The sequence below is a fragment of the Grus americana genome, chromosome Z, assembly GCF_028858705.1.
Source record: "Grus americana isolate bGruAme1 chromosome Z, bGruAme1.mat, whole genome shotgun sequence".
In the NCBI taxonomy this organism is placed as follows: Eukaryota; Metazoa; Chordata; class Aves; order Gruiformes; family Gruidae; genus Grus; species Grus americana.
The window spans coordinates 58,368,657-58,389,775 of NC_072891.1; the positions used below are offsets into that span (position 1 = coordinate 58,368,657).

General features: G+C 39.7%; 1 protein-coding gene across 3 annotated transcripts in view; it reads right to left on the bottom strand.

Moving 5' to 3' along the window:
• RNF38 (ring finger protein 38) overlaps nt 1-21,119 on the bottom strand; it is a 144,009-nt gene that overhangs the window by 4,506 nt on the left and 118,384 nt on the right. Inside the window, exons 6-12 of one of the 3 annotated variants that reach the window (XR_008574730.1) lie at nt 15,188-15,358; nt 13,248-13,409; nt 10,149-10,255; nt 8,503-8,587; nt 6,881-7,002; nt 5,927-6,026; nt 5,595-5,805 (exon numbers count right to left, since the gene is read on the bottom strand). Coding sequence is in view for 1 of the 3 variants with exons in the window: in XM_054810732.1 (XP_054666707.1) it covers nt 5,927-6,026; nt 6,881-7,002; nt 8,503-8,587; nt 10,149-10,255; nt 13,248-13,409; nt 15,188-15,358 (747 nt within the window). In the remaining 2 variants the exon portion in view is untranslated. The remainder of the gene's footprint in view (nt 1-5,594; nt 5,806-5,926; nt 6,027-6,880; nt 7,003-8,502; nt 8,588-10,148; nt 10,256-13,247; nt 13,410-15,187; nt 15,359-21,119) is intronic. The other 2 variants (XM_054810732.1, XR_008574731.1) reach the window with 2 other exon arrangements.

The following is a 21,119-nucleotide window of genomic DNA, read 5'->3' on the forward strand; positions in this document are numbered from 1 at the left end:
TGCAGGCCAGAGTTCAGAAATCATTGCTACGCATTTCAAATCCAAACAATAAATGCCAATGAAAGTAACATGTTATTACTGAAAAACATTATTTAGTAATGCAAGTTAAAATGAGGGTATATTTTTTTTCTGTCAATTACTCTTTTATTACTGTTTTATAGTTTATATTGTAGTTATTATTGCTTTATAGTTTTTGTAAAGCATGGATTGGAGAATCAATTCAAAATTTATTTCTTGCTCTTTCACTAACAGTTTTGCAATTACTTGAGGACAATGCCATTAACTGATTACTACTTTGTACTTGCATTATTCTAGATATAATTCAGCTAATATAATTTTTAAAATAAAAAGGCATGTTCTTCAAAATTCAATGGATTAATGAATCGAGGTATTCGCTTAGATAGCTGATATCTACCATTTGTATCTACCATTTGTAGCACAACACAGAGCATGCAGTGGGAGTAATTTCCTGACAGGAATGGCAGAAATAAATCCACTGTTAGAGGTTAAAATGAATACTCATGGGCACTGCAGCACTGCTTTTTAAGTAACTTTTCAAGATCACAGATGAACATCTGTTTTAAATTTAGTTGCATTCTTGTGCCTTTCACGAAATTCATTCCCCCTTCCTGGCATTTAACATGACTCTTTGGTACAAAAAGAAGAATAAGGTGGACTTAATACTGTAATATTGAGCTTCTAACTAGTCACTCTTTCAAGCAAACTTACTTTTTGTACTGTAGGAAGAGAGAGCTCCAAATTGAACTACCTGATTTATTTTTATGTATTTTATAGAAATTTACAGCTAAAGTGAACTGCATTTAGAATAATGAATCTGTAGGGCTACTAGAATCCTCTAAAAAGCATTGCACTACTTTGGTGTTAGTCCATCAGAACCAAGTTAAATTATAGTTACAATTTGCCTTTTCTCATATAATACAACATTTCCTATCAGACTGTTAAATAGAAAGGCAAGTTTTCCTTTTTATCTGGTTCTAAACCCTAAGGGTGAAGACAAGCTGTCCTTTGGAATGATGACTAACTCTTACTTTACAAAAGAACAGATTTCACATGTATTCATATTTGACTAAAGGATTTAGGATATTAAGAAATAACCAAATAGGGTGAAATATGAGAGTTGACAAGTTACTGCGAAAAGCAAAAGGATAACCTCCCTTTTGTTAAGTATGTTTTCTCCACTGTATTACACATTTTTTCATAAGTCTTTGTTGCTTGGTTACGCAGGGAAGTATAAATTAAAGTGGGCAACTTAATGCACTGTAAAAGAACATTTCCTCTCACTTCCTCACACTACCTAAAAAGGTGATACTGTACATAGCATTATACTAGCAGGGCAGATCAAACCTTTCAGGCAGAGGCAAGCCACAAAACTTTTTTTTTTCTCCATCATCACCAACAGGCAGTGGAATAAGGATTATTTTTTTTTAATAATCAGATTGGATCACTAACCTCTTGTTTAAATCTTTCACTAACAACATGGTGAAACTTAAAAAGAATCAACTTGATGCCATAGTTCTAGAATTAGTTCTAGAAATATTCCTAGATTACAATTTCTTCAGAGACAAGATTAAATCAGTAAAACACAGGGACAAACTGGTAACTTTTTTTTTTTTACCTTGTGGAAAAAAGTTACAAGTACTGAAAGCTATGATTTTCACCTTCCCTTGCAGAATTTACCAACTTGATGTTGGCTGGATGATGTGAATTAAGTGGATATGGACATAAATATACTATAAACATACAGAACAAGTTGTCAAATACATAAAGGAATGGACAGAAGCAAAACTATAGCCCAGAATATCTTCCAGTTATCCTCACTTCCAGATATTTGCTGCTTAACTGTAGCCAAGTTTAGATAGAGGTTCTAACTAAAACAGGATGGTGTTACAGCCTATATTTCTGTTATAATTCGTAAAGCAAAATAATCTTTATTTCCTGTTGTGGTTTAACCCCAGCTAGCAGCTAGGCACCACAAAGCTGCTCGCCCACTCCCCTTCGTGGTGGGATGGGGGAGAAAATCAGAAGAGTAAAAATGAGAAAACTCATGGGTTGAGATAAAGACAGTTTAATAGGTAAAGCAAAAGCCGCGCACAGAAGCAAAGCAAAACAAGGAATTCATTCACCACTTCCCATCGGCAGGCAGGTGTTCAACCACCTCCAGGAAAGCAGGGCTCCATCATGCTTAACAGTTACTTAGGAAGACAAACACCGTCACTCTGAACATCCGCCCCTTCTTCCTTCTTCCCCCAGTTTTATATGCTGAGCATGACATCATATGTTATGCAATATCCCTTTGTTCAGTTGGGGTCAGCTGTCCCAGCTGTGTCCCCTCCCAGGTCCTTGTGCACCCCCAGCCTACTCGCTGGTGGAGTGGTGTGAGAAGCAGAAAAGACCTTGGCTCTGTGGAAGCACTGCTCAGCAGTAATGAAAACATCTCTATATTATCAACACATGTTTTCAGCACAAATCCAAAACATAGCTCCATACTAGCTACTATGAAGAAAATTAACTCTATCCCAGCCACAATCAGCACAACTTCCATACAACATCTTTGTACCTGTGTAACTAAACCCACACAGTGTAAATATATTGCCTTAGCAATCCTACACAATGATGCTTTAACCTTACCTAGCTTATTTTGCATCCAACTCTGGAATACCTGATGTCAACACATGCAGTTTTAAGTGGGTATAACTGTACCCTCTTTAGGTTTAGATTGCACCTCGTTCCCCCACCTAGCAGATACTCTTACGCTCATAGAGTTTTTCTATGATAAGACAACCTTTAGAAAATATCACACTTGAAGATCTATTAGAAAAGATACAGTTCCTAAGTAGGGACAGTGTATTGGGTTTGTATGGCAAGGTTTTGGTACCGGGAAAGCTGCAGGGGTGGCTTCTGTAAGAAGCTGCTAGAAGCTTCCCCTATGTCCAACACAGTCAATGCCAACCAGCTGCAAGATGGACCTGCCGCTGGCCAAGGCCGAGCCCATCAGCAACAGCAGAAGCACCTCTGGTATAACACAGTTAAGAAGGGGAAAAAAAAAAGAAACCAACTGTGCAACTGCAGCTGGAGAGTGGAGTGAAAATACATGAGAGGAACAACTCTGCAGACACCAAGGTCAGTGAAGAAGGAGGGGGAGGAGGTGCTCCAGTCACTGGAGCACAGATTCCCCTGCAGCTCCTGGAGAAGCCCATGGTGAGGCAGGCTGTCCCCCTGCAGCCCATGGAGGCTAATGGTGGCAGATATCTACCTGCAGCCTGTGAAGGACCTGTCAGAGCAGGTGGATGCCCAAAAGAGACTTGTGACCCCATGGGAAGCCTGTGCTGAAGCAGGCTCCAGGCAGGACCTGTGGACCCATGGAGAGAGGAGCCCACGCCAGAGCAGGTTTGCTGGCAGGACTTGTGACCCTGTTGAAGGGACCCATGCTGCAGCAGTTGGTGAAGAACTGCAGCCTGCGGGAAGGACTCATGTTGAAGAAGTTGGTGGAGGACTTTCTCCTGTGGGAGGGACTCCACGCTGGAGATGGGGAAAAGTGTGAGGAGTCCTCCCCCTGAGGAGGAAAAGCAGCAGAGAGAACGTGTGATGAACTGACTGTAACCCCCATTCCCCATCCCCCTGTGCTGCAGCAGGGGAGGAGGGAGAGAAACCGGGAGTGAAGTTGACCCCAGGAAGAAGGGAGGGGTGGAGGGAAGGTATTTTAAGATTTGGTTTTATTTCTCATAATCTTACTCTGATTTGATTGGTAATAAACTAATTTTGTAATTTCGAGTGTGTTTTGTCCATGACAGTAATTGGTGAGTGATCTCTCCCTGTCCTTATCTTGACCAAGGAGCCTTTCGTTATATTTTCTCTCCCCTGTCCAGCTGCGGAGGGCAGTGACAGAGCGGCTTGGTGGTCACCTTTGCCTCTGGCCAGGGTCAACGCACAGACAGGAACATCAGAAAAAAGCCGTTTCACCACTACTACAGTACCTCTACGACTATGAAAATAAAGTCTAAACTAAATCTGTTTTTTTGACTTTGCTGTTCTGAATTAAATTGCTGGTTCATTACCAACTGAAAGTACTAAATCTAACTGTAGAACTGCCACATTGAGTCCAAAAAAAGCTTAATTAAACATACTTGTCTGACTCTTGAGACCAGCGTCAGGCAAGAAAGAGCATGAGAAAAGGACAAGCATGCATGATACTTCCCTGACATGTTCTTCTAACTTCCAGCAATCTGCAGATCAGGGTCTATGAATCAGAGGTATTTTTTTTGCATTAATAGCCTGGAAAAAGCTGTCTTTTTAAAAATCTGTATAATCAATTTAACCTATATAGACCTATAGCATCCACTGTCTCACGGGCTGTGTCAAATGGTCTTAGTTCTTTTTTCTTAAAATGGAGTGAATACTATCCCTGGATACTTTGTCCACACCACAAATGACTTAGAAAATTTCATGCAATGAAAAGACTTGACAAATCTAGTGTGAACACTCCTTGAGAGGAGTAGTGGGACACTGGAGAATACCACTTGAGCAGATATAATCTATTCTTAATTTGCAGTAACTGAATAAAACAGCATACATCTAGCATAGATAAACTGATAATATTATGTGTGTGTGGGGCGTGTGGCTTTTTAATCTGACAATAAACCAACTAGGTGTTTACATTCCTCTTGCTGATTCTTAAGTATGTACGTGGATTCAAATACTGAAGGACACCAGTTCTACTGAAAGTTATGAGCATTGTTGTGGAAACATTTACACTGGCCTTAGATTTTGTAGAAGCTTTAGACTACGTGGGTACTGTAGCCTAAGAGCAATTTCTTATCCCAGTTTTTAAAATCCTTCTCATTATTCTTGATATCTTGTTAGCCAAAAGAATGCAGTCAATATTAACTTGATTTCTTTCGTCTTCTGCACTGAATATTTTAACGTCTGCCTATGATGGCGCATTTTCTTGCTTTTATGAAGGGGCAAAGGGTTTTAATTTAGTTTTCTGAAACAACAGACGCCACCTGTAATTCTCTAGGGACTGTATCCTATACTAACATAAGATTATTGCAGTTTCAAATGTTCTACACAATAGACTACACACAGATTAAACTAAAGCTGAATAGAATAAAATATCAAAAAAAAAGGTGAGGCAAGATGGGGATCAATACCTTGCTGGCAGTTGATCTGGCTAATGCAGCTTGTAGAGGTGTCTGTGTATCATCATCTACTTATTTGTATTTCCAGTTCTTCACACCTTCTGTACTGCTGCTATTTTCTCTGTCCTCTTACTGGGCTGCCCTGATTATAGATCCTTTCTTTTCTGCTCAAATTATCTTACATCATATATCGTATATCATAATTTTGTAAAACTATAATTTCTATTTGCATATATTACATTTCCATATATATGTATACATGCATACACATATATGTACACAAAACACATTTTATTCGCTCCAGAACTTAATGTTAATAGCAAAGTGGGGGAGGAAGGTATTAGTACTCATTCTTGCTATGCAGAATATGTGAAACAATTAAAGCTACCATCATCACAGAAATTCTAATTCATATTCCCTATATTGTTATGTTACCTTTTTGTTTTCAAGTCTTTAATTTTACAGATTACTTGAATTCACAGTCATTGTTTTGTGCAAATGGAAAACACAGTAAGATCTGTCAATGAAAATAATTCTCTTCAAATTAATTTTTCCTTGTTCCAAGGATTATAAAAAAACTTCCTTCATCAGTTGTTAGAAAATTATCGTAAGTAGGCAGTGCTTCCACTCTGCTGGCATTTGTAGCCTAAGTATTAGAAACGTGAAACAAGATGAAATGAAGTGGAACAGCAACATACCTCACCCCTCTCCCCGCAAACTACATAATGAATTCCCTATAAGATAGGTTTTTTTTTTTTTTTTTTTACCTTCAGCCATTTATCGACACACTTGGCATGGAACTCGTGGTTACAGGGTAAGACTCTAAGTAGCTGCCTTGACTCAAAATCACACATGCACACCACACACCTAAAAAGACAACAAAGTTCAAATGTATTTGCTATGTAAGATCAAGAAATACATATTCCATACAAAACTTTATAGGTACCACACCTTTACACCTTGGGTAGCTACAGTTATCTATATCTGAGGTTGAAGATATGTAGTGTCACAATGTAAACTGAGAATTGTTGTGGGGTTTTTTCCTGTGCGTTCAAATCAGAGGGCAAGTGCTCCTGCTCACAGGAGTTCACAGACCCAACCAAAAGAACAGATGTTTAATCAAAATGGTGAAATAATGATCTATAAAGTATATTCCCTACTGATACTAGTAAGTCACACTGATGGTCACTGAAACTAGAATATCAGAGAAAAATCCTTACACTTAAGTTCCATATTAGACAGCATTTGATACTAAGTCACTTTAACTACCTTCATATCCATACTGCCCTTTCCACGTGGTTGTGTAGATCTTTCAAACACAGTAAATTAATGGGTTTTAAAGCAAGAAGATGCACTCTTAGACCACTAACCAGGCTCTATTAGGAGCACTTGAAACTTCAACACTATTTTAATACAGGCTAAATTCCAAGTTGACAATGTCACTGTAAATTCTAGTATGCTGAACAAAACCTAGAACACCTTTCTTTCAGTTTAATTTTTAAACTGAAACATAGCTAAATAATGTGAGACTAGATAGAGGTTTTAAAGTAAGGATAAATAGTATTTGTTCTGGAAAACAATGCAAGAAAAAAAAGAAAATTAAACTGTTTACTGTCATGACTGCCTTTAAAGCCCTTCTGGCCTAGCTGAAGTTGCAAGTTAAAGAAAAGAAAATATAGCCACCTAAATTATGGACATTTGAAAGAGACCAATGTACGTACAATGTCTGTTCTGACTGGTGGTTGTTTGGATTGAACCTGTAGGATGGAAGCTGTTCAATGTCTGCCTTTGTCAATCCTCGTGGTTTGGCTTCTCCTAGACGTTCTGCCAAATTCAGCAGTGCCTGCAACACATGGAAACTGGACATTTAAAAATTCTGAAGGCTCTGGTTCCACTAGAGGTGGGGCTGCCATTACACCTCACCACCTCAGCTGGTAGCACAAAACACCCTTCTATCAAGAAATGTTTAGAACTTCCGTTCTCCACTACAACACAAGCCCCATGGAAAGTCTTTCAGAATTCAACCATCTTTCTAATTATGTAAGATGTTCTCTTTGGGATTTCAAAACCGCCACGACCCAACTTCCAATTATTCCAGTGGCTGCATGCACAGCTTGGTAAGTATTTTGCTTCTGAAGAATCCCCTCACCCCATTATGAAATTAATAGTGCTGGTAACCATAAAAAATCATTAACAAATGTGCTTCCTAAGAATATGCGACTCTGGTCTTGAGAGAAACCAAGAATTTAATGGCACAGGCTTTGCTCCCACTCCGCATCTTGGGCTAGCTGAATTGAAATATCGAGATTTTATCCTGAATCTGGAAAACAAATACATACCATCAAACTTCACACACTTTTTTTGCTAAATTTTATGTTCATTTTTTATAAGCCAACATTGCAACTAAAAGCCTCTCATGTAAATAATTTGCATTCTATCAGGTACATAACTTCCACTCCTTCACAAGGGACCTAGGAAAAAAATCACTATAAACATCATGGAGAACCAAGGCACAGGAATGCTAAAAGACTTGCTGAAAGCTGCAAATGGTAATGAGCACAAAGAGATTTCTAATACTGTCAAACCTAGGGCCCAAATTCTCAGAAATAAGATGATGCTTCTTCTGAACTAGCACAGAAATTACTATATAAGTGCTCATTGTTAAACTGAAAATGTGCAACTATACAGAGCTCTTAAGGGGAGCACAGGCAAAGAGATGCAAAAGTAAGGGCTGATGATGACTGCTTGAAGAGAAATCAAATGGAATCCAATAGTCTCAGAACCAGCAAAGGCACAACAGCTGGGACTCTCTCATAATTATCTAGGATATTAAAGAGGGTTCTACATCTATAGATGTGAATTACTGTACCCTCCTGAGGGCCAAGAAGAAAAGGCCCTCAAGTTTTATAAACACTACATTTAGATTTATTAATCCTATGACATTGACTATTCTGTATTAACACTATTCTGCAAATTTACGCACATAAAACTATTAACTTACCCTGTTCTTTTGAAAGTGCTTCAGTTCTGTTTGATATTTAAAATCAATTAAAATTCAAAAGGAGAAGAGTGGCATGTAGAACATAAAAGCTGAACAATATAATGATTACTAGCCTGGAAGGGTGGATTCTGGGAAAGAGCAATAGACAAAAATAAAGCTAAGCATTTCTAATATCCAGCATTGCAAAAAAGTCTGAAAGGATGGTGTCTGGATTCTGCCTTCACAGTCATTACATTTATTTGAAAGACAATAGCAGGATTAAAAACAAAATATAATGGAATTTTATGTTATTGCTTGAGCTAACATCTGTTCTTTAAAGGTAGTTGTAGTTCACACACCAACCTCATAGTTTTCTACCTCTCCATCTTCCACATCCAACTCAAAGCTGAAAGCTGGTCCAACTGCAGGTGGCACTGGGAGCATTGATCTACCATGAGAGCAAACAATGATAAGGTTCAGCATCTTACCAATGGAAAGGACAGAAACATCTGGCAGAGGCAAAGTTATCTTATTGATCCCTCTCAAATCAACAATTTCTCAGAATTGTTAAAAATGTTAAGTTTGGAGTCAAGAATAGTGAGAGAGTCAAATGAAAAAGCTAATTCTGCCCCTTTTTGATACTAAGAGTGCTGCCTTTTTCATTGCATGCGTGCCTCAACTGATACTTCCAACCAGGCTCAGCGTTATTACAAAAACTAATCTCTTGATTTTCACAGATTATGGAGAGCTAAAACTGACAATGAATGGACATTCTGGTTTTAAATGTTTTACTTCTTTAAGTAGATAAAATATCAACAAAGATAAGGAATCCTAAGTTCACTTAGCTCTCCAATACAAAAGCCTTGAAACTTTTATAAGCCTAAAACACACAATGAAGATAAATAGGATATGCTGCTGAACCAACTTCCATACTGAAGGCAAGCACAAACTCACTTTCTCACATACCATGATGTTGGTCAAAGCAGAATCTCTTCAGATAAAGAGGAAAGAGAGAAATGTTTTTCTGTTTTTATATTTAACAAATGGTTTTACCCCCCCAAGATCAAAACTTAATGCACAGAGAAATCACAAATTCACGGCACTAAAATATACTAAAATCCCACTGAAGTCATCAGGAATTACTGTGCCACATTGTGACCTCAATGGACAGGCAAGAAGCTATGACGTCACTCTCAGACTGTAAGATGCAAAGTTGAACAGCTTCACTGGATCAGATTTCTAGTGCCATTTTCATGCCATGTCCGAAATTGCACAAAAAGAAACTACAGATCTGGTGCCAATGTTTGATTATTTCCTTGTCAATGTCACCATGCCCACCAGAAAATCATCTTTGTTTTCCAAACATTTCATACTTATTTCCAAAACAGAACATAGAAGAGTAATAAATCTCATGTCATATGCCCAAACTCCCCCACAGAGGGTCTACCATAACACACTACAGATAATCCCTAAATGTTAATTATCCTGCATATTTTCCAGAAACAGCCAATCGGAGGCAGAACAGAAATCCAACAGCTGTAACAGATTAGCAGTTCAGCCAATAAAGACTAACACACAGAAAGCTCCCACCCTTGTGTTTCATAATTAAGAACGAAACCAAATGAATTTATTCTGTAAGTGAAGACTCCAGGGACTTTATCTAACAGTGTAACCATGCCTCTGTAAGAATATCTGAGAACCAAGTTTTAAAATTTGTTGAAGATTTTACGAAGAGTTCAGAAACAAGAGGCTATTGTGCCTCAAAAAAACCCCCTACAAAACTACATTGGACAAAATTGTTCACTTATATTTTTCCTTGCTCAAGGGTGTATGTTATTCAAAATAGGCTGAAAAATTTGCAAAGAAATGGAAGTTTTTCTCCTCTCTGTGACAGCTGAACTATGCCTGCTCTCTGCTAAAAGTCCAACCATAAGAAGTGCTGAGACTCTTGTTGAAAGTCATGTGACTTCTTAATAGCCTACATGGAAGCAAATGTACTTTGAACTTACAGCACATAAGGTAATAGGCTGGGATGGTAAGGGTGTGGTGGTATTGGCTGCTGTGATCGGTATCTGCTGCGCCCTGTGAGTCTTCGAGGCATAAAAGGTGGGTAAGGCTGCAAGAAAGAAGAAAATAAGCTTCAACTGGAACTTGTGGAACTGGAACTTGTGTCCAGTTCTGGGCTACCCAGCACAAGAGAGACATGGACATACTGGAGAGAGTCCAATGAAGGGCCACTAAGATGGGACTGGAACATCTCACATATGAGGAAAGGCTGAGAGCTGGGACTGTTCAGCCTGGAGAAGAGAAGGCTTAGGGGGATCTTAGCAATGTATATAAATACCTGGAGGGAGGGTGCAAAGCAGACGGAGCCAGGCTCTTTTCAGTGGTGCCCAGTGACAAGACCAGAGGCAATGGGCACAAACTGAAACACAGGAGGCTCCGTCTGAACATCAGGAAACACTTCTTTATGTGAGAGTTACTGAGCACTGGCACAGGTTGCCCAGAGAGGTTATGGAGTCTCCATCCTTGGAGATATTCAAAAGCAGTCTGGACATGGTCCTGGGCAACCAGCTTTAAGTGGCCCTGCTTGAGCAGGGGGGTTGGACCAGATGACCTCCCTTCCAACCTCATCCAGTCTGTGAGTTTGTGATGCAACATTTTGTTTTCTTAATCGTGAAATGAAATCTGAATATTGAATCCACTTTCAATAAAGCATTAATAAAAAAATCCAGCCTCTGCTCAAATCCAAAAGAACCTCAGCCACAATTTGAAACAATTCCCATCAATAACACAATCATAGCATTCCGTGTGAAAAAGTAGCAACACACAACAGAAATTCTTGCAAGCTCTTGCGTTCTTAGTCTACATGTAGGCTGGTTTGGGAAACAAGACTTGAACTGCTGACTCTCTTGTAAATATAAAAGCCCAGCCTTTAGGCCTGGTGCTATTATACAGGTTTGCACACAAGCAGTTGACTAAAGAAGCCTTTAAAAAAAAAAAGTCTTTAAAAAAAGATTTTACTCCCTCCCCTTTAAAAAAAACAAATCTAAGCAGTGGGGTATATTTACATTTATGTTAATGAAGGGTTGAAGCCTTTCAAGTGTACATGGAGATTTTAATCAGTACAATTTTGGCAGCTGGACAATGCCTAAAGAGACAGTAAAGCCTAAAGCTTCAATGTATTCTTTCTATGGATAAAACAGGCCATACTTTTTTCATTTGCATGCTAAGCTCTTTACTTGTATATTTAAGTTTTCATTATAATTGTTCAAAATTCCTTGCATTACCTACCAAAATGTGGACATACATGGTAAAAAATTTCCACTTATATGGAAACTGTATTTTTCCAGAAATATTCAAAGTACTAAATTTTTTTTAGTAATTTTTAAAACTGAAATTCATGTACCACTATTGAATTCATATTGAAGGCATTAAGACTTTTTGTCTTGAAACAAAAAACACTCAAAGTCTTCACAAACGTTTTTCTTCTTCCATGTTTGAAATTTAAGGAAATGCAAAAGTCCAACACCACCAATAACTAACCTAAACCCCCCTAACTTTACAATTGAAACATTATTAATACATGGTCATACATAAAACGTACATATGAATATAAACATGATGCAAAAGAGCCAGGGTGTTTTTCTTGAAAGGAAGATCTCACACTAGACATAGCAAATATCAGTTTTACTGCTTTGTGAATTCTGCAATCCCAAAATACAATTAGAAACTGTTGTGTTCACTGAATGAACAAGAATCAGAAATGCAGCCATTCCATCATAATTTAATGTAAATAAAATTTTACACAGATTTAGGATTGCTTTACGAAAGACCATATGATTACTTGTAATACACCTCTATTCTACTCCTCAGTAATATACAACCTAGAACTGAGGCATCAGAAAGGATAAATGCTATAAAATCTGCAAAAACATGGTATTTTATTCCTTATCTACTTTAAAGACTGAACTTGGAAATCAAGAAAGCCTCACTTGAACCAAAATGTTTATGTAATCCATCTAACAAGCATATTGAATAAAATGCAAGTAGTTTATGGAAGTTCTTAAGTGTCTTTGTCTTCAGAGTGACTCAGTGACTGAAAACTTCATTGAAAATCTGTACACCTTTAATTTAACAAGCTGAGTATTTTTTTAAATGGTGGAGACTTATGTCAACCTTTATAAAAATTGCAGCAAGCATTTAACCTAGTTTTGTGATTTCAAGGACTGTAATTAAAGAGAAGTTATGGTATATTCTGTAGTCACAGGGCCTAAAATTTAATTCTCATTTAAAATTTTCTGTAACAATATGCCTCTAAAACTTTCTGTCATCTTGATGCTCAGGTCAAATAGTGAAAAAATTCAGAGCCCATACTTGATTCTACTTATTTCTTCAAGCATTACACAAGCAGGAAAACATTTTTAAAAAAGCCAAAACACACAAAACAACAACAACCACCAAAAAAATCATCTCAGGACTAATATAATTGCAGACTGAAGTACACCACAAAGATCCTAGAGGTAGCACTGATACTGGACATACCACAGAAACACAAAATTCAGCACAGACTTTATCCTGCACTAGATTTTATTATTATTTTTTTTATGTGCTGCTGCAGTTGAACTGTCTGTAGATCCTCAGAAAGTTGGCTTAAAGCAAGCTTGGCAGTCTAAATTATGGAAGCACTCTATACAACTGCTTGCCTGCAAATTGCAAACAGTCTGGAGAAGAACTATTTCTAAAGCATTCCAGCTTTCCTGACTTTTGGAAACTCAACATACAATGAAGAATTAGCTAAGAGTGACAGCAGCTTTTCTAAACTGTACTAATTAGTTTCTACATTAGAAGTTCTAGACTGTGTGGCAACATGGAATGTTTTCTAAGTAACTGCTACGACACTCTGCAGATGTTATCAGAAATCATTTGCTGGTATCACTAAGTTATCCTTAACTTGATGAAAACAAGTTTAAAGAAAATACCATGGTATGCAGCTATAGCCAATAATGGAATACAACTGCAAGAAGTGCCACTTTTCAATAAAATGTACTACAGAATAAATGTTGATGCAGCATGAATGAGAATGTAGCACAGAAAACAATACTCACTACACCAAATGACACCTCCTGGTGTAAAGGATCGTGGGTTAAGAACTGGAGAGGAGCTGAGGGAGGCAATGTTGGTGGATGGGCTGAGGGAGGGTATGTAAAACCTCCTACAGGAAGATGTTCTCCAAGCAGTTCTACTTCATTTTCTATCCTTTGAAGTGGCTAAAAAAACAGGAGATAGGCTTTGTTGCAATAATAGAGATGCAATTTTTCCCCAATAAAGAACTGCAATCCTAGCTGTATATTCTGAGCGCCAGTGGTCAGTTTTATAGGGTAAAAAATTTTAAAATTGCAGGTATAATTGTACTCAGTTTCACATAGTAACTCTGTGAACAATTCCTGTGTCATTAACACTACCAAAAACCAAAGACAACACTACATATTTGATATAAATTCACCTTTTCCAGCTAGCCATGCTTATAGACCAGGAATTTATGTGATCTAGCAAATATAGAAGTGGCTGTAATTTCCTGTGTCTTGCATATTTCAGGACAAATATTTGCTCTCCTTCTTGCCAGGCTGCTCTCACTGTACAACTATGCGAGAGAAAAAAATAAACAACCATAGACAAGAACTGAAATTGTGCCAGAAAATCTGAAAAGTGGAGAGGAAACACGGCAACTCCAGTGGATTAAACTGCTAATGATATTCAGTAATCAAGCAGATGCTCTTCTAGGAGGGTCATACGAGCAGTCCCACTAAGAACACACAGTCCAGTGGTCTCAGAAGCATGAGATTCCAGTTCTGCATTGCAATCTAGTCAACTGTAGTACATCAGTCATGCCCAAAAGTGTCAAGAAATAACCAGGAATTGTCATTGTTTCATTAATACACCTTTCTGTTCTTGACACTGAATTTCCACCATTTCAAGAAATTCAGCTAAGAAAGCCACCTTCTGGAATCAAACTTGTGTTTCCCTGTTATGCAGAGCCAACATTAAACACAAGGTATTCTTAAAACACTAAAATACAAGCTTTTTGCCAGAGCTGAAAGTTCTGACAGGCAAGCCTTGTCAATAACCTAAATAACCCAAGCTAAAACCTGAGCCCATACATTTTCTAAAGAAAAGTCTTATAGAGATTACCACTGAAAACCATATTTTCACACCTGTTTTCCTATCATCGTAACAAAGTGATTACAACCCTATTCACACCTGAGACATGGCATTAGGAAGTCTCAGCAGTGCTTCTAAGTAACAATGAAGCTGTTTTCTATTTCTGCATTAGTGAAATACTGGCATCTTCTAGTCAGAGGGACAAACAAATGGACATGAGTATACAGATAACCCCACAGTAAGAGCTGCAAGCCAGAACTGAAAAAATCTAATTTCCCCCTAAATCCAAAACAGGGTCACATTTAACCAGGTTTGCACAGTCCCTATCACTAAGCCAAGTCTGCTTAAGCAGAAGGCATCAATAACTTTCATAAGGGAAAAAAAAAGGGGGGGAGGGGAAAGGGAAACTGTAGGCTCCTGAATATGTCTGGACAGCCTAAGGTCATTATGTTCTAGAAAAAGCACTGGTCATTTAAATGAGCATGTAAGAAAAGTAACATTCTGTGCTTTCTTCTCTCTCTGCTAAGCTTTTATGTGAGATTGCTACTGCACTACACAACCTTTTCTGGATTCTCTTCTGCTTCCTGGGAAAGAAATACCTGAAGGAATAGTTGGTGAAGCAGATACACACATTTTTGACAGAAGTAAAGGCCTATGGAGAAAGTGCACAGATAACAGCTAATGAAATCTGAAGAGAAACACAGTGAACTTTACAATATTTTTTTTTTCACCTTCACACTAAGTGGTTACAGACTTGCTAAGGAAGGGTAAGTACAAAAACCAAACTTTAAACAAAATCCTTCTGTTTCCTCAATTAGATATCAGCACTATTTGCCCATCCAGCTCCATCAATTCTACAGAGAGGAGGGTAAGAAGCATTACTTACCGACCGTGACTGCTGTGCTTGGAAAGGAACGAATTGTCCTGGAGGAGGCAAGTGAGGAGGGTGGTGTGGAGAGATATGAGGAGGATGCAAAAGGAAAGGGTCACTAGAAATGAGGGGTGGAAATGCTGCATATGGTACAGGTAGGTGCTGGACTGAGCACGCCTGAAGCATCTGAAATAAAATGAAAACAACATTTTTTGCCTCCAGCACAAACATTCCCTATAGAATATTCTACAGTTATTATGGAAAGATACCATTAAACCAAAGCAGTTCTCTTGCCTCCTTGGAAAAACCTCCAAAACACACAAATAGTAACTCATTCAAATAAACAAGCAACAGTGATTAGTACAGAACAGGCTCTACAAGTACCATAGTGTTACATCTGCTAGGTGCAAAGTAGCTCTCACTTCTTGTGAGGTCAGTGGTTTTCAATACTCCAGGATTAGACAGTGTCCTAAGTCATGAGCAGATACATTTATCCTAGTTAATTTTATTTTTCCTACATACTACCTTCAAAATAACATGCCAAAGCAATGGCCTTGTAACCATTTTAAGCTCTAGATGTAGCTGAGAGTCTCCCAGTTGTCAAGACTGTGCCTTAAAACCTCCATTGCTTCATATACTAAGAAAAATTCATAAGCTCTGCTCAATTCTGCACTTTGAGGGGAGCCTCAAACTCTGAAGGTAGCTCCCTAAAGTGATAGCTACTGTGGGAAATAGCTTTTTCTCTCCTCTTTGAAATTCCTCATACAAAAGCAACTTTGGTCACTAAAGTTTGAACACTAAAGTGATGAAGGCACTGCAGGGGAGCAGGAATGCGCTTGTGGAAGTGTTCAGTTTTACTTCCAACTCTAGATACGGAGGAGCAAGAAAACCTGCATTCTCTTCTTGCTCTTTGATCCATCATCAGAACATCAGGCACTTCTGTTACATTTTTGACAATTAAAAGAGTAATTAATAAGATATTTATCAAATCTTATGAAGACAGAGGACCCAGTTCTGATCTCTTCTTTCTTGTGTCACACAACATATACTGTGCATACTGACTATAATGACATAAAATGGTAAAGAGATTTAGTTTAAAATCAGATTGCAGTAATGGAGGTGGAACTATCACCTTAATTTACTGTGATCATGACCAAACATAAATCTTTACATGCACTGAAACAGTAACAGATTAATTTGATCTGACTACCACTTCCTCTTAAGAGCTGACTGTTCTTCACCCTCAGCTACTACATCTTTTTTTCTAAAAAATAAATACAACAGGCAAATATTTCTGCGGTCAAAATTCTTTATTCTGTTCTATTAAATTGAAAACTGTTCTCTGAAATAGCTGAAGATAAATTTGCAGGTAGAAAATCACATAGTGTTCTTTAAAACAGAAGGTACTTTGGGAAAAGCATACTAAAATAGGTTTCATCCCAAGATTCTGTATGGTAAAGTTTACCATAGCTCAAATATATGTTTGGAACGATCTGTGCTATACCGATGGCACTTTTTAAGTTACAGTAAATGAGGCTGCATTATCTTTCAAGTGGAAAGAAATGAAAACTACCTATTTATTCATTCACACTTTTGGAAAACTCCTGCTGTTTGAACACATGCTTCCAAGAAGTTTTAAAACTAATAAAGGTATTTCATAAATGACATTTGTTTATATCATAGTTACATATGCAGTGAGAGAGTCAAATATTGTGAAAGTAACAAAAGGATACAGGGAAGTTCACAGATGAAGCTTGCAAGCAAGCTGACATACTGGAGGGCAGGGCTACCTTTCAGATGTACTTTTACAGGCCAGAGAAACTGGCTGACAGGAACCGTATGAAGTTCAAAGGCAAACGCAAAGTCTGGCACTGGGAAAGAATAACTCCATAGAGCAGGACATTTTGAGACGGACTGGTTGGTGAGCAGATTTATAAAAAAAAGTTGGTTTCTTGTGGTCACATCGAATAGGAGTACACAAGAGCCTACACAGTGAACTCCTGCAGTCAAAAAGGCCTACTGCATGTTGGGCTGCATTACTAAGAATGTAACTAGTGGGTCAAGCGAAGTAATTCTGCCCCTCTATTTGGAACTTGTGAAACTATATCATAGAATCATAGAATGGTTTGGGTTGGAGGGGACCTCAAAGATCGTCTAGTTCCAATCACCCTGCCATTGGCAGGGACAGCCTTCACTAGACCAGGTTGCTCAAAGCCCCACCCAACCTGGCCTAAACACTTCCAGGGATGGGGAATCCACAACCTCTCTGGGCAACTTGTTCCAGTGCCTCACCACCCTCACAGTAAAGAATTTCTTCCTAACATCTAATCTAAATCTATCCTCTTTTAGTCCCTCATCCTGTCACTACATGCCCTTGTAAACTGTCCCTCTCCAGCTTTCCTGTAGGTCCCCTTTAGGTTCTGGAAGGCTGCTATAAGGTCTCCCCAGGGATTTCTCTTCTCCAGGCTGAACAACCTCAACTCTCTCAGCCTGTCCTCACAGCCGAGATGCTCCAGCCCTCTGATCAGCTTCATGGCCCTCCTCTGGACTCACTCCAAGAGGTCCATGTCTTCCTTGTACTGGGGACCCTAGAGCCGGGCACAGTACTTCAGGTCGGGTCTCACAAGAGCAGAGTAGAGGGGCAGGACCACCTCCCTCGACCTGCTGGTCATGCCTCTTTTGATGCAGCCCAGGACACGGTTGGCTTTCTGGGCTGCTAGCGGACACTGCTGGCTCATGTTGAGCTTTTCATCAATCAATACCCCCAAGTCCTTCTCCTCAGGGCCGCTTTCAATCCATTCTCTGCCCAGCCTCTAGGTGTGCTTGGGATTGCCCCAACCCATGTGCAGGACCTTGCACTTGGCCTTGTTGAACTTCATGTGGTTTGCACAGGCCCATCTCTCAAGCTTGTGAAGGTCCCTGTGGATGGCATCCCTTCCCTCCAGCATGTCCACACCACACAGCTTGGTGTCATCAGCAGACTTGCTGAGGGTGCACTCGATCCCACTGTATGGACTTTGTCACTGACAAAGATGTTAAACTGTGCTGGTCCCAGTACTGACCCCTGAGGAATGCCACTTGTCACTGTTCTCCACTTGGACATTGAGCTGTCGACCACAACTCTTTGAGTGCGACCATCCAGCCAATTCCTTATCCACCAAGTGGTCCATCCATCACATCCTTGTCTCTCCAATTTAGAGACAAGGATGTCATGCGGGACAGTGTCAAATGCTTTGCACAAGTCCAGGCAGATGACATCTGTCACTCTTCCCTTGTCCACCAAAGCTGTAACCCCATCATAGAAGGCCACCAAGTTTGTCGGGCACGATTTGCCCTTAGTGAAGCCATGCTTGCTGTCACTAATCACCTCCTTATTTTCCATGTGCCTGAGCATAGTCTCCAGGAGGATCTGCTCCATGATCTTGCCAGGCATGGAGGTGAGACTCACCAGCCCGCAGTCCCCCAGTTCTTCCTTTTTTCCCTTTTTAAAAATGGGGGTTATGTTTCCCCTTTTCCAGTCAGTGCGAACTTCACCGGACTGCCAGGACTTCTCAAATATGATGGAGAGTGGCCTGGCCACTTCATCTGCCAGTTCTCTCAGGACACATGGATGCAACTCATCAGGTCCCATGGACTTGCGCACCTTCAGGTTCCTTAGATATTCTCAAACCTCATCTTCTCCTACAGTGGGCGGTTCTGCATTCTCCTAGTCCCTGCCTTTGCCTTCTGTGACCTGGGCAGTGTGGCTCAAGCACTTGCCAGTGAAGACTGAAGCAAAGAAGTCATTGAGTACCTCAGCCTTCTCCATATCCTCGGTAACCAGCTTGCCTGTTTCATTCTGGAGGGGACCCACATTTTCCCTTGTCTTCCTTTTATCACTGACATAACTATAGAAGCTTTTCTTCTTGTCCTTAACATCCCTGGCCACATTTAATTCTATCAGGGCTTTGGCTTTCCTAACCTGATCCCTGGCTGCTTGGACAGTTTCTCTGTATTCCTCCCAGGCTACCTGCCCTTGCTTCCACCCTCTGTAGGCTTGCTTTTTTTGTTTGACTTTGCCCAGGAGCTCCTTGTTCATCCATGCAGGCATCCAGGCGTTTTTGCCTGACTTCCTCTTTGCTGGGATGTGTTGCTCCTGAGCTTGGAGGAGGTGACCCTTGAATATTAGCCAGCTGCCTTGGTCTTCTCTTCCCTCCAGGGCTTTGTCCCATGGTATTCTACCAAGCAGATCCCTGAAGAGGCCAAAGTCTGCTCTCCTGAAGTCCAGGGTAGTGAGCTTGCTGTGCACCCTCCTCGCTGCCCTGAGGATCTTGAACTCTACCATTTCGTGGTCACTGCAGCCAAAGCTGCCCTTGAGCTTCACATCCCCTACCAGCCCCTCCTTGTTGGTGAGAACAAGGTTCAGCATGGCATCTCTCCACATTGGCTCCTCTATCACTTTGAGAAGGAAGTTATCATCAATGCATTACAGGAACTTGCTGGATTGCCTATGCCCTGCTGTGTTGCCCCTCCAACAGATATCAGGGTGATTGAAATCCCCCATAAGAACCAGGGCTTGTGAACCAGGGCTATCTGAAGTCCTGTGTTCAGTTTTGGCCTCTTAGTGCCAGAGAAAGACACTGTCATACTGAAATGAGTCCACTGAAAGACAAGATCATGACCAGCAGCTTGGAGCACACTGCGTAACGGAAGAGACTGCAGAACTGGATTTGTTCGGCCTTAAAAAGGGAAAGCTAAGCAAAGACCTTACCATTTCTTCAGCTACTTCATAAGAGTGGACAGGCAGAACCTGACTCTTCCTTGAGGGGCAAAGTGAAAGGACAAGGACCAATGGGACCGATTTGCAGCAAAGAAAATTCAATCAGGTATACAGAAGAAATTCTTTACCACAAGGATAGTCAAACACTGCAGCAGAGGCTTAGAGGGGTTGTGAAATCTCCATCCTTGGAAATTGGTACTGCTCTTAGCAGGTGACCTCCAGACCCCCCTCCTAATTTATATTATTCCTCAATTCTGCAACATAATAGAAGAAAGCATAAAGTCTGCCTGCTGACATTGCATAAACTCAACCTTAATTCTTTTTATTCACTTGTACTGCATCCATTCTCTCAAAACACTTGATTAACTGTTGTACATTCAGTCCGAACAACGCGGTTAGAGCTTTACTCCTGTATATACTTCAAGGACAGATGGATTGTTTAATTATAAAACATTTTATAAATTGCACAGACAATACACCTGTTCAAAGAAGAGGGTAAGATTATTAGTATCTCTTGTTTGGATTTCCCTAAGACCCAATACACTTTTAGCTTTTTCTCTGTTGCTATTTCTTGCCTTGCTGAATTTACTATGCAAGTATTGTTCCAGTCCCTGGGAACCCAGTCTGAGATTGCTTTGCTCCACTAACACCACCACTAAATAGAAGAAAAAAGTTGTGTCTCATCCTGCCTCAGGGACATACGCTGACTCATGTAACAGATCTTCACCAATTTGAAAAGTATTGGGAAATATTGCCCACAAATATTCTAGACAAATATTCTTGTTGTCTCTTATGGTGACAAATGGCACCTGGACAAGATGAATGCAAATTACCTTCACTCTTCAATGAGCAGCTTACAGAAATAGGTGATCACATCGAAGGTTTTGTTTCAGAGTCATAGGCTTGCTCATGCCTTCAGGCCGTAGCATGTGCAACAGGAAAAGTTAAGTTACACACTGCTGGCAAATGCACAGCCAGCAGAGACCAATGTTTATACCAACATTATAAATGGTTACTGGACACTATATATAGTTTTTATGTATGATATTACAGATTTACACTAGAAAAAGGTCGGGGGTGGGGGGGAAGCTGTGACCCTTCCAGCAGGTTCTACAACATTCATCTGTACAGTTGAAACTTCTTGGGGTACACTTCTTCAGCTCTGGTGTCTGTTAGCACTTAATGACA